Here is a 13,195-nt window from a genome sequence, read left to right on the forward strand (position 1 = left end):
CTCAGATAGCCTCTCCAGGAGGATACAGTGGTTGATGGCATCAAAAGCCCCCAACAGATCAAGGAGAAAATCAGTCTCCTCCAAGAACACCTGGATCTGGTTAGCAGCCACCCGCTCAAGAACCTTGTCCAAGAAAGGGAGGTTGGCAACTGGCTGGTAATTCCCAAAGTTCTCAGAATCTAGGGATGGTTTCTTAAGAAGTGGTCACTGCCTCCTTGAAACAGGCAGGAACTACAGTACCCTCCCTTGTAAAGAGGTACTGACCACCTCCCTAGCCCTGACAGCTGTCTCCTTCCTGCTGGATTTTATCAGCCAAGAGGGGTAAGGGTCCCCACATCCTCGAGCCGGATCAAATGAAATTCATCCAACAAAACAGGATTAGACAGTGCTCTGTGTATCTCTTGAGAGTCAATTGCTGTAACAGTAGAGCTAAGGTCCTGATGGATGCTAGGAATTTTATCCTCAAAATGCCTAGCATTCTGCCACCACTTTTGGGCCAGTGTGCTGAAGACCTGGAAAAGCTCTGCCAGATGGTATAGTGAGGATGCAATGGTTGTCATGACAGCCATGAAGTCCTGAGCCACCCCAGAGCCAGCATGGATGTTGAAGCCCCCAGAACCATCAGTCTAGGAGTCTTCAGCACTGCCTCCAAGATCAACTCTGTCAGCTCCGTCAGGGAGACTGAAGGACAGCGAGGTGGCCAGTAAACCAGGAGAATCTCTAATCTGTCCCGAATACCCAACACCAGGAACACACACTCAAGATCCCTATTCAGCTGGACAGAAAGCCTGGATAGAGACACACAGAAAGAATCTCTATAGACCACAGCAACCCCCTCCCTGGTCCTCAAGTCTGCCCTGATGCTGTACTGAGTAGCCAGGGGGGCACAACTGGGTGAGACCAACTCCTCCCTGTTCACCCACCCAGGTCTCAGTGATGCAGGCCAGATCGGCCTTCCCATCTACAATCAAGTCATGGATTCACAGTCAATCTGGCATTCAACAGCAGCAGTCGCAGACCCAAGGGCTGGCTGATAGGACCACAGTTATTCAAGTTGAAGGGAAGGCTGCCACACTGCACAGTCACATATACGCAGGATCTTTTAAGACAATGTGTTCAGCAGTCCTGAGAATGCAGAACATAACCAACTTGTCTCTGGGCACAAATCAAGAGAAAAGGTCATAGCTCGGAAGCAGAGCATCTGCTTTGAATGCAGAAGGTCTCAGGTTCAATCCCCAATGGTATCTCTGGGAGCACTGGCTGGGAAAGATGCCCTGCCTGAAACCCTGGAGAGCAGCTGCCAGTCAGTGCAGATAATACTAAGGCTGATGGGTCAATGGTATGATTCAGTATAAGGCAGCTTCCTATGTTCCTGTGTCTTAAGGGAAGGGCCGTGGATCAATGGTACAGCAGTTTTGCATGCAGAAGGTCCCCGGTTCAATCCTTGGCATCTCCTGGTAGGGCTAGGAAAGAAGACTCCCTGCCTGAAACCCTGAAGAGCAGCTACCAGTCAGTGTTAACAATATTGAACTAGACGGGTCCAACTCAGTTCCTGTTCCTTACCCTCTGTGTGAAGCCTATAGTCTCACTAGGAACAGATTTTGCTTTGAGATCCCAGTTCTGTTCATGAAAATCCAAGCTCTGTTGGAGGTAGCATCTTTTCAGACATTTCTTCCTTGTCTTCCTAGAGGCCCTAAGAGTGAAAAGGATTCCTCACCCTTACCCATCGTCCACATTTCCTGTGCCTATGCCTGAGCACAGTTGTTTGCTACAAGAGAAGTGCCTAGCTTTCCGTGAGAAATAAATCAAAGCAACAATTAAAGGATTCTGAGAGCCCTAATGAACCTATACCCCAAGAAAGTAACCGTTGTGGCTCTGAGAGAGTCACTGTTCTGAGCACACTTTTTTTGAATCTGTCTCCTCTGGGCACCATTGGGTTCTGCCTTGGCTCATTCATTCACTGCCAAAGCAGAGATGCTATGGAGTGGCATGCTTTCAAGCAAGCCTGCCCATGGCAACTCTGAACAAGGAACTCTTCTATTCAAGAATGTAAGATGCAAAACAGTTATTGTCCTAAGCAAACATTTTTTCAACTAATAATAGTTAAGGAGGTGGGACATAGTGGGTTGCCTAGGAGCAACTTGGGAATGACTTTTAAACCATATTAATTTGCTGTCATTAACAGCTAGTTGTTTCATGTCCGTTTACATGCAATTTTGTATTGATTTTTTTTTCTGGTGAAGTGCCCTGGGAACTATTTGGCTTAAGGGTAACATATGAACGCTTTAAAGTCCTCAATCCCTTCCCCCATCCCTTCTTAAATTAAAGCCTTTTGGCTTTTTAAAAGGTTGATAACAACTTCATAGCCACCAATGCAAAAACTTATGTTCCAGGAGAATTCACTTTGGATTAATGTTCTAGCATATATGAATCTTTTATTGCTAGGAGGGGGATCTAAACTTTGTTGATATAACAACAAAGAGCAGATCTGTACATACACAGCACTAAATTATTTTATCTAATCCCCTTTTAAAGCCATCTAAACTTGGCTAGCAAGCTTCTAAAGTGGTATATATTGGACAGAGTTAGGCTAGAAGCTGTTCATCCTCTATTAACAGGTCCTCCTAAGGGACTATTTCTATAACCAACAGGTGCACAGGCTAAGATCTGCTGCAAAGCAGACCTTTTGACCTGAAAATCCTGCCCACTGTACCCAGCACGACTAAATATTGTGATTACTCAATGGCTGTGTTAGCATGTTAACATTAAATTAGTCTTGCATATAAAGCCTGTGTTTCCAACGCTGGGTGCCTCTGGAGAGTCACTGTTCTGAACCTCTTTCCAACCCTCCTCCTCGGGGCATCCTTTGGCTCTGTCTAGGCGCTATTCGATCACTGCCAAAGCAGAGATGCTATGAACTGACCTGCTCTCAGACGAGGCTGCCCACAGCACCTTTGTATGAGTAACATTTTCAAGCAGGAATATAGTATCCAGAACGGCAACTCATGCAGAGATACAGAACTCTCTCTTTAAAAAAAAACAAAACACCCAACACTTCACACTTAGTACACCTTTTCTTGTTTGTTGGTTTTTAACCCTCATCTACTTTATAGCCTGGGAAGTGGGGAACAACCTAGAAATTACTTCTGAACTCTTTGGTCAGTAAACATAGCTACTCTTAGGCTACTTAAAAACAAACAAAACAACCATTTTGCAAGGGAGCTAGTCGAAAAGAGAGAAAGCAACCCATGCTTCTTCCACTAGCCCACTGTATTTCCAGGTGTGTTGTGTATTAAGATGCTTTCCGTCCACTGTGTCTAGCAGAGAAGTCAAGCAGACTGGTGGATGGCTTGATCTGTCTGTGCCTCCTCACTCACCTGCATGACATTCCTGGTTGTCTGTAGTACTAGGTGAGCTGTTAAATGCAAGATTGTGCTAAACTATGAATTAGCATTAGAAGCTGCAGCAAGACTTGGGCTTCCCCTTCTTCAGTTCGACTGCAAGGAAGAGATTGGAAGCTTCCATTTCTATTTTAAATGGGCCACAGTTTAGTGTCTCCTCTGAGCTCTAAACTGTGGCTAATCTTAAATATGCATTGTTGAAACAAGCCATCTTTGTAATCTACAATTAAGATTAATCACTGTTTGTCTGGGTTCAGATGTCACAACAAACTGTGGTTTATCTAAAACCATAGTTTAGCTTTACCGTGCACAGTCATTAACAATGGAAGTATATTCTGCATACGCTCAGAGGCAGTTTATTATTCTGTTATTCAGCATGTTCTAGCCCCACAGTCCTAATATTACCCATCAGGTCTGCTTGTTTGGTTTAGGTAGTGTTGAACAGCTAAGCCTTCCATCTTGCTTGAGAGCTCAAGTCTATAGTGTACTATGGAAGCAAATCCACTATCTCTTTTTTGAAGCCCTCAAACCAAGCCGTCCTAAAAATAGTCCTGGTTGTTTCAAAGGACATGACGCAAGCCACAAAATTAATCACCCTCTCTGTTGCTAACACAGGTAGCTTCCAATGCCAGCCGTTGGGTTCAGTGTGGCATTTCATGGAACCAAAGGCCTTCAAATCCAAACTGGTGCTTAAAATCAGTCCACATAATCGGGCAAAGGCAACAGGTGCCCTAAGCCATGCACAGGGAGGATCAAGGCGTTGGCAGGCCTACAGAGTAGGCTGCTTTGGGTTCTAGCAAGTCAACAAAACTCCACATTGTGATTACTTTATTTATTGTGTGTGCCACTTTACAAAATATAAGAGGTCAGCTCCTGCATTGAAAGGTTTAGAGCCTAAGTTTTGACACAGGGTAACACCAGAAGGGAAAGGAGGCAGGTATAAACAGGGGAGACAAAATAAAGATAATTGAACTTTCCCCAGTATTTTGAGTCACCAGAAATGTGGGACACCTGCCCTAGAGAGGCCCAGTTGTTCAAACTCGCTGCTCGCATTTTGAATACCCAGAATGCAGCTTTCTAAGAATGCCTGTGGGTTGCAAGCGGATGCATAAAAAGGTAAAGGGACCCCTGACCATTAGGTCCAGTCATGGCCAACTCTGGGGTTGTGGCGCTCATCTCGCTTTACTGGCCGAGGGAGCCGGTGTACAGCTTCCGGGTCATGTGGCCAGCATGACTAAGCCGCTTCTGGCGAACCAGAGCAGCGCATGTAAACGCCGTTTACCTTCCCGCCGGAGCAGTACCTATTTCTCTACTTGCACTTTGACGTGCTTTCGAACTGCTACGTTGGCAGGAGCAGGGACCGAGCAATGGGAGCTCACCCCGTCGTGGGGATTTGAACCGCCGACCTTCTGATCGGCAAGTCCTAGGCTCTGTAGTTTAACCCACAGCGCCACCCACATACAGACCAATAAAAAGTTCAGAAAAGAGCATGGAGAGCCATCAAAATGTTCTAGGGGGGTGGGGCATGGTCACAATGTTTGGGGCTTCTTAGCTTAGAGATAAGGTGAGCAAGAGAGGACACGATAGGGGTGGTGGAGAAGGTGGACAGAGGAGAAGTTTTCTCTCTCTCTCTTGTGATACTAGAACTCAGGGATGTCCAGAAAAGCTGAATGTTGTAAGATTCAAGCCAGATGAAATGAAGTACTGCATAGTTAGGAGGAGTCAGTGACAGCCACTAACTTAGATAACTTTAAAATTAGACAAATTCATGAGGGATAGGCTATTAATGGCTACTAGCTAGGATGGCTATGTATTACTCCCACTCTCAGTGGCAGCCTCGGAGTCTCGAGTGCAGAGAGTGCTGCTCTTGTGCTCAGGACCCGCTTACAAGTTTCTGATAGGCATCTGGAAGGCCACTGCGAGAACAAGACACAGGATCAAGTGGGCCTTTGGCCTGATCTAGCCTCAGGGCTCTTCTTATGCACGTCTGGAAACCCAGCTGAGCTCAACAAGACTTGCTTCCAGACAAGTGTGCATAAGATTGCAACCCCATTGTTCTTTCCGCTGAGTTATTGTTTGCTTTAATCCCATCTGTTGTTGTTGGCTGTCTTCTTAATTGCTTTAATTTGTGTGGGGTTTTTTGTTTTTTGTTTTCCTTAGCTTGCTGCTAGATTTTTAATTTGGTGCCGTAAGGGGTACTGATGGGAAGGTGAGATGCAAACATTTTAATAACGAAAGCAAGCAACACTTTTCAGGTGCTGCAAAACCCTTTCTCTGCTTTTGCTGTAAGACACGGATCCAGTTCCTCAGTCCTACAGGCTGCCTCCCACTGGCTTGTGGGCAACGTTGATGGAGCTTAAGGAAGGGCCTGCAGCTTTGTGGTATAGAGCAGGAATAGTGGAGCTGAGGCGCAGGGCCCAAATGTGGCCCCCTAGCTCTCTCAGTCTGGCCCTCGGGACTCCCCAGGTGACACGCTTTCCCAGCCCTGATTCACACCTTCCTTAAGGGCTTTTGCGTGGCTGGAATAGAGTCCCTAAACTCTGGTGCCTCTTGCATTGCCTGGATGGAGAAAGAGAGAGATTTGTTTGTATAAGTATTATAAAATCCTGCATGGCATGGAAAGTGAATAGAGGAAAATTCTTCTCCCTCTCTTGTAATGCTAGAAAGCTGAATGTTTGAAGAGTTGGGACAGAGAAAGGGAAGTCTTTCTTCAGAGTTAAAAGTATAGAACTTGCTCCCATAGAAGGCAGGAATGGCTACCAACTTGGATGGCTCTAGAAGAGGATTAGATATATTCACAGAGAAGGCTCTCCATGGCTACAAGCCACAATGGTTGGTCTCTATGAGAACAGGATGCTGGACTAGATGGGCCACTGGCCTGATCCTGCAGGCTCGTCTTATGTTCTAAACTTCTACCTTATGAGAGGTTGGAATGGAGTCTCCTCTGCAAAGGTAAGACACCTCACTGTTGGCCCAACTGCTTTTGTCCCTGGTCCCACCTGCCAGTGTCCTGCACACATCCCTTGAAGGTTGTCGATCAGGCAATGTGGCCCTCAGGCTGGAGTTGGCTTCCCACCCCTGTGGTAGGGCACATACTTTGCCCACAGAAACCTCTGCTCAGAAACCTCTGGATAACTCCTGCCAGTAGACGTAGACCATGTTGTTAGACCCCAAATCCCATCAGCCTAAACCAGCATGGCCAACAGTCCAGGGATGATGGGAGGTTCCTCATCCCTGTATTAAAATTCTGGCTTTTACTAAGATGGATTAAAAATAGGGACGTGGAACCTGTGGCCCTTCAGATGGTGTTGGATTCCCACTAGCCCCAGCCAACATGATCAATGGTTGGCATTGATGGGATTAGCAATCCAACAACACCTGGAGGGCCACAAGCACACCCCCCCCCCCCATGTCAACAATACTGAGCTAGGACAGATTGCTCTGGTATAAGGAGCTTCCTATGCTCCTGTGTTAGACTCTGTTTACTAAGTTGAGTTGGCTTGGAATGAACTCTCTTTGTGTTCTAAGCTCCTCGGAGGCTAGGCAATGCCTTGCTTTCTCTTCCTGCTGTGTGGCAACTACATCAATAGCACAACAAAAATAAAATAAAATCAGGAATTCACAGATGCTGCAGGAAATTCGACAAAAAGAGGTGCCTGCATTGGTGCCTAAACATCCCTCCTCTCTTAGAGGAATCATAGAGTTAGAAGGGACCACAAGCGTCATCTAGTTCAGGCATAGGCAAACTCTGCCCTCCAGATGTTTTGAGACTACAATTCCCATCATCCCTGACCACTAGTCCTGTTAGCTAGGGATCATGGGAGTTGTAGTCCTAAAACATCTGGAGGGCCGGGTTTGCCTATGCCTGATCTAGTTCAACCTCTTGCAATGCAGGAATGCATGGGAACTTGAACATGGGACTCAAACGCACAACCCTAAGATTACGAGTCTTGTGCTGAGCAAAATGGGCCCAGTTCCAGGGTCATGCTCCAACCTGCATCCCCCACCATCTGTCATCCTAACAGTGAAAGAAAGCCTGCTGCTGCACCCAGCAGGGTTGGCGTTGGGCAGGCAGTTTGATGGGGTTCCTTCCAGCTCTAAAATTCTGTGGTTCTCAACCAGCCTGGCACCCTCCAGATGGTTAGGACTGAAATGTCTATGAGCCCTGGCCAGCATGGCTGAGCTGGTGACAGCTGGAGTCTAGAACATCTGGGGGGCACCAGATTGGTGAAGTCTGGTCCGGAGCCAAGAACCTCTGTACCAATCCAAGTATTGCTAGATGAGGCTCAGAAAGAGCAACTCATTCTTGTGTGGTGCTCTGACAATGGGGCTTCTACCATGATGTAATAGAATCAGAGAACTGTAGAGTTGAAAGGGGTCCCGAGGATCGTCTAGTGAGTCCAACCCCCTGCAATGCAGGAATCTCAATTAAAGCATCCATGACAGGTGGCCATCCAACCTCTACTCAAAAACCTCCAAGATAGGAGAGTCCACCATCTCCCTATGGAGTCTGTTCCACTGTTGAACAGTGTGGTAAAGTTATGCTGCAAAAGGTATGCATGGGTTCTGAAGCACTGTCAGTAGGCATCTCGCCTAGGATACAAAGAAATGAAATGTTATCCCCACCTGGGGAAAGATACCCTTCATTTCATTTTTCATCCCACAAAGTCTGAATTAAAATGACCAGCAGTTTAGTTTTGGATTGTGCAAGAATGCCTACTCCATATGTTTCAGACTGAGCCCTCTAATTAGAAGGAAGCAGAGTGAAAGCAGTGACTCATACAGAGACTCAGCAGGCAGCCTCCTAAAAGCAGAGGCAATTCATCTTAGCCTTCCTACCATGAGAGTAACTGAATAAATACCTGTTAAGGCAAGCATTCCACTGAACTGAACTTCTGATTCGTTTAAACTTTTTTTTAATTGTTACGCTTTTTAATTTTTTGTTTTATTGTTTATTTTAATTAAGGATATTTTAATGCCCCAGTGAATTTGCCAGCTGCACTTGATTTCAGAGAGGCCACCAAGTTACCTGTCTGTCAGGAGAGATGGATTGGAAGGAGGCAAGGTCAGAACAGGCAGTCATGCAGAAATACAACAGTCAGCTTTTTCAGGGCAGGTAATTTTCCTGAATCACTACTTGAAAGAGAGTAAATGAACCAGTCTCATTTGATCATGAGATGTGGCAGAAGGATCTGTAACAGGGAAGATTGACTGGAAGAAGGCAACTTCAGACCAGAGACTCACACAGGGACACAAATGGGATCCTCCTCTGAAGGCAGGTAATTCTGTTATATTTGTAGTGTGGGTGACTGAATGCTCAAATTACACCTTGTGATGAAAATAAAAATTACCTGCATTCAGTGTAGGCCGACTGGAATAAAATGAAGCCCAGAACAGCTATTCATGCAGAGATGCAATGGGCCATCACCTGTGTGTGTGGGTGCACTGGGCTAAAATTTCATTCTCAATAGTAGACTAACAGCTCTCTCACAGGACACTGGGTATGACTCTTTTATTACAATGATTTTTTAAAAAAGAAATTGCTGGAGAGTTACAAAACCATTGCTTCTGAAAGACTGAGTTATGCTTTCTTAAATGTAGCACAGGAAAGGAAGATGCACATAATTTATTTTTATAATAATTATTATTATCATTTAAAAACAGAAGCAAATAAGGTGGGTGGAATGCATTAAACAATTAGGAACACCCCCCTCCATGCACAAAAAGGTCAGTTTTGCATTGCAGTTTACACCCTCCCTCTAGAGGGGGTAATCTCTCTCCCCCACTTACGGTATGCTTAATATCTGACTCAAATGCTAACATGTGAATGCGATCAACACATGTTGCCATGCAGGTACATTCACAAAGGGAGTGGGATTGGCTGGGTGCCCCCTTCCCTTCTCAGTGCTCTTATATACTAGGAGTTTTTTCTGCAAAGAGCCAGGCCAAAACAAAGACTTACAAAATGTCAAATTTTAATGGGGGGGGGGGAGAGTATGCAATTTAGTGCTTCCCCAGCTAATACTTTCTCATGATTTGCATTATTACATCTCTCCCTTGCATTCCCAGCCTAGAGAGGAGGGTGCAGTCAGGAAGAAAGTGCAAACATATTCCGGATGGCCTAAGAAACAGATTCCTTTGTGTCCATATTCCACTGCCCGCCCCCCACTTTCCATAGGGCTAAAATTGACGCAAATGTAAACGGACCAGGTGGAAGGCGATTTAACAAAAAAAAAAGTTAAGGAGGAGCTAGATTTTTTCGTCACCACCCCCGATCTTTTGATAGTCCCGGTTTTATAAATGGTCATATTTGTCTTTGAAAACGCAAAGCAAATAGGCAGTAGGATAGTTTTCAGATGGGGCTGGTGGAAGAATTAGTTTTGCTTTGATATACATACACACACTGTATATATTGGCAGCAGCGGGATCCTGCCAGGATATGCAAACTCGGATAGCCTCCTTAAATTAAAAAAAAAAAAAAAATACACACATACAAAACTGATCTGGGTAGCAGCAATGCAGGCTTCTGATACTGCAACTGGAGCATTTGGGAACGGGGCGGGGGTGGGGGGAAGGCGCGCACACGCAAAACCTGCATCCCATTCTCCCCCCCCCCCCCCCCGTAGCCACTCACTTCCTTTAAAGGGTTGTGCACCCGCTGCACCCCACAATGACAAATCCGGCTCTTTTCAAAAACATTAAATTAAAGGAGCGAGAGCTAGACTGCAGTTGTCTGAAATACAGCAGTCACCTCAGATAACCCCCCTCGCCGGTACACCAGCGCGTGTCTTCAAAAGCTTCCAACCGCAACACGATCACCCTCACGAGCAGCGGGATCGGGGCCCGTGCTTTGCCCCATCCGATCGACGCCTTGCAGCAGATTATTTGAGCCGCAGTTTCTTGGAAACGTGCAGCCCATAACGAGATCCTCCTCCCCTGCCACAACAGATGAAGGATTTTGTGGTGGCTGCATTGTTGTTCGCTGTCGTCTCAAATCGTACAGCGCCTAGCGCAAAGCGAGGCAATCGCTTGCAATCGCACGCAGCCATCCTATTTCCATCAAACAAGCCAGGCTGGGTTTGTGTGTGTGCAAGGAAAACTCAAAAAGAGTAACAAAGGAGAAATGAAAGCCAGCCCATTTCACTGGGGAAGAGAGAGAGAAGAGGCGGGGGAAACGGGGGCGAGGCTGCAAGCTTTAGGCACACTTTCCTGGGAGTAAAACCCGGCTGAGGACCCTGGGGTTTACTCTCGAGGAAGCGCACGGGCAGGCTGCGTGCAAAAGTGTGCGTTTGAGATGCACCGCCAACCTTCCCGGTCCTGCAAAATGCGGTACCCAGGGTGCGTGAGAATTCCAAGTGGAGCCATTGCAGATAGCACATAAAATTATACAATAAAATGAGACACACACATCTGCAATGGACCCACGTTTAGGCTGCAATCCTGTAAATAATCTGCCTCTCTTGTTCAGAACCGGTGCTTTCTTCTATTATGAATTTCCCCCGTTAGAAATAATAATAATAATAATAATAATAATGCAGAGAATTGTGAATAAAAGACCGTACTCACCCAGTTGACACCTCCAGGGCTAGAAAGCAAAGGTGCTTTCCGTGGTCAGGCACTTTGCTCTCCAGATTGATGGATTTTTTAAAAAGTTAGCCGGTGCAAAAATTGCTTTTCCCAGCTGATGGGGCGATTGCTAACAGCGGCAAAAGCCTCCCGCTGGATTATACTCCTCTCTCCTTCCTTACTCTCTCTTCTCTTTGCACATATCAGGTCCGTCTTTCTTTGCTTCCCTTCACAGTGGAAAAAACACCAGCACTTTCCCCCACCCTGGGCTCTACAGCAATAATCAAAAGGAAGGCTTGTTAGATTTGTGTGTCTGTGCTGGTGTGTGTGTAAAGTCGCCGCCCGCTCTGCAGTTTTGCAACGGTGGGTCGTGCTGTGTAGACTGATCCTTGGGGAACAGTGTCTTTACATCAGCTGTTCTCAACCTTTTTTTTGAGGTCACAGACCCCTTGGAGGATCTGAGGAAAGCTATGGACCCCCTCCCCAGAAAAAAACAACCACTTAAAGCAAATACGCACATTTTGCATACATTTTATGGAAAATATTTTTATTGAACAAAATTAAGTGAAACAATAAAAAGGAAACAAAATGCATTAAAAATGCAAAAAGACAAAAGGGGGGGGAAAGCATACACTTAATTTTATTGCGTCGGGGACAAAACGAACCCATTTTTGTCCCCCCGGAAGCCCATCTTTGGACACCCCCCCCATGTTTGTTTGTTTATTATTACATTTTAATACCTGCACTTCACTCTAAGGTCCCCTACAATAATTAAAATACAATATTAACACTAAAACACAATATTAAACATTATTTTAAACGGTTCAAAACAACTTATTTATTATTACATTTGTATCCCACCTTTTCTCCAAAGGACCTGAACACACTTCTCCCCCTCCCCATTTTATCCTCACAACAATCCTGTGAGGTAGGTTAGGCTGAGAGAGAGAGGTCACTTAGAGAGCTTTATGGCTACTCCACACTGGTAAAATGCCTCCTTTGCATTGAGCACTTGTCATGCAATGATTGCTATTGAACATAAGCAGGCAAAAGCTCTGTTGGTAGAGTACAAGATTCTTAATCTCAGGGTTGTGGGTTCAAGACCCATGTTGGGGGAAATATTTCTGCATTTAGGTCTACAGTTCCATAATTCTATGAAATTCTACGATTCTATGATGCTATGAAAAGACACATAATGGGGTTGTACTCAACACCAGTCTTATTCAGTGTCATAAAAGACCTGTACCCATTCATTTCAATGGGTACAGTAGAATTTAACTGGATACAACCCAAAATGTTTAACTCTAGATATCAAATTCGCTGCCAACTTTATTGCTTCTAGCCAAAACCCAATATGGTCCAAAGTTACATATCCATCCAAAAGATATAAACAAATTATTATTAATTATTATTATTATTATTATTATACATATTTATACCCCACTTTTATCCTAATCTGAGATTCAAAGTGGCTAAAAACATTTAAAAACATGATAAAATACAAAGTAAGAAACACAAACATGTTAAAAATAAATAATTAAAATATATCAGAACACATTCAGAACCAGAAATGTGATCAGCATCATCTGCACCTTAGTTTTTAAAGGCCTGTCTGAACAGGAAGATCTTCACTTGCTGGTGGAAGGATAACAAAGAGGGATCTAAGGCAATATCTATTGTGAGAGAATTCCATGCATAAATATTACACTACCTTCTCTCCAGATTAAAAAACAGGTACAATAAATCCTCTTCTCTACAGATTTGCAAAACAAGCATGCATAAGATTGGACTGTAGGCTACTGGCTCTCATGCTGTGTACACACTATAACTTTAAAGCACATTCGGAGCATATTCTTTCCCTCAGTGAATTCTGGGCACTGTAGTTCACTCCTTGCTAAATTACAATACCCAGCAACCCTTAACAAACTACAGTCCCCAGAATTCTTTGAGGGAAATAATGTCCTTCGGATGTGCTTTAAAGGTGCAGTGTATACACAGCTTCACTATCCCATATCTGCAATATAAATAGTTTGCAGGGTTGTTGTAAGTATGGGGGGGGGGAAATAAAGCAGGAAGATAATAGTGTATTGGGGCACTTTTTAAAAGACTTATTGTGGCATAAGCATTTGTGGACAAAATGTAAATGCTAAGTACTGTATCACCATTCCCTCTATTTCTGATGTCCAGATGGTGAGTGCCAAGCCTTATGTAGCAAAAACAGCACCAAC

General features: G+C 44.8%; 2 protein-coding genes across 3 annotated transcripts in view; one reads left to right on the plus strand and one right to left on the minus strand.

The window, feature by feature from the left end:
* Positions 1-11,479, minus strand: part of KLHL17 (kelch like family member 17) — a 34,328-nt gene extending 22,849 nt beyond the window's left edge. The window contains exon 1 of the mRNA XM_081016144.1: positions 10,968-11,479. The gene's annotated coding sequence lies outside the window, so the exon portion shown is untranslated. The remainder of the gene's footprint in view (positions 1-10,967) is intronic.
* The window catches only part of NOC2L (NOC2 like nucleolar associated transcriptional repressor), an 85,987-nt gene continuing 81,144 nt past the window's right edge, over positions 8,353-13,195 (plus strand). The window contains exon 1 of one of the 2 annotated variants that reach the window (XM_081016080.1): positions 8,353-8,517. In XM_081016080.1, coding sequence (XP_080872206.1) covers positions 8,447-8,517 — 71 coding nt within the window. In that variant the 5' untranslated portion in view covers positions 8,353-8,446. The remainder of the gene's footprint in view (positions 8,518-13,195) is intronic. The other variant, XM_081016081.1, reaches the window with a different exon arrangement.

Source organism: Podarcis pityusensis (genome assembly GCF_964106645.2).
Source record: "Podarcis pityusensis genome assembly, chromosome: 8".
In the NCBI taxonomy this organism is placed as follows: domain Eukaryota; kingdom Metazoa; phylum Chordata; class Lepidosauria; order Squamata; family Lacertidae; genus Podarcis; species Podarcis pityusensis.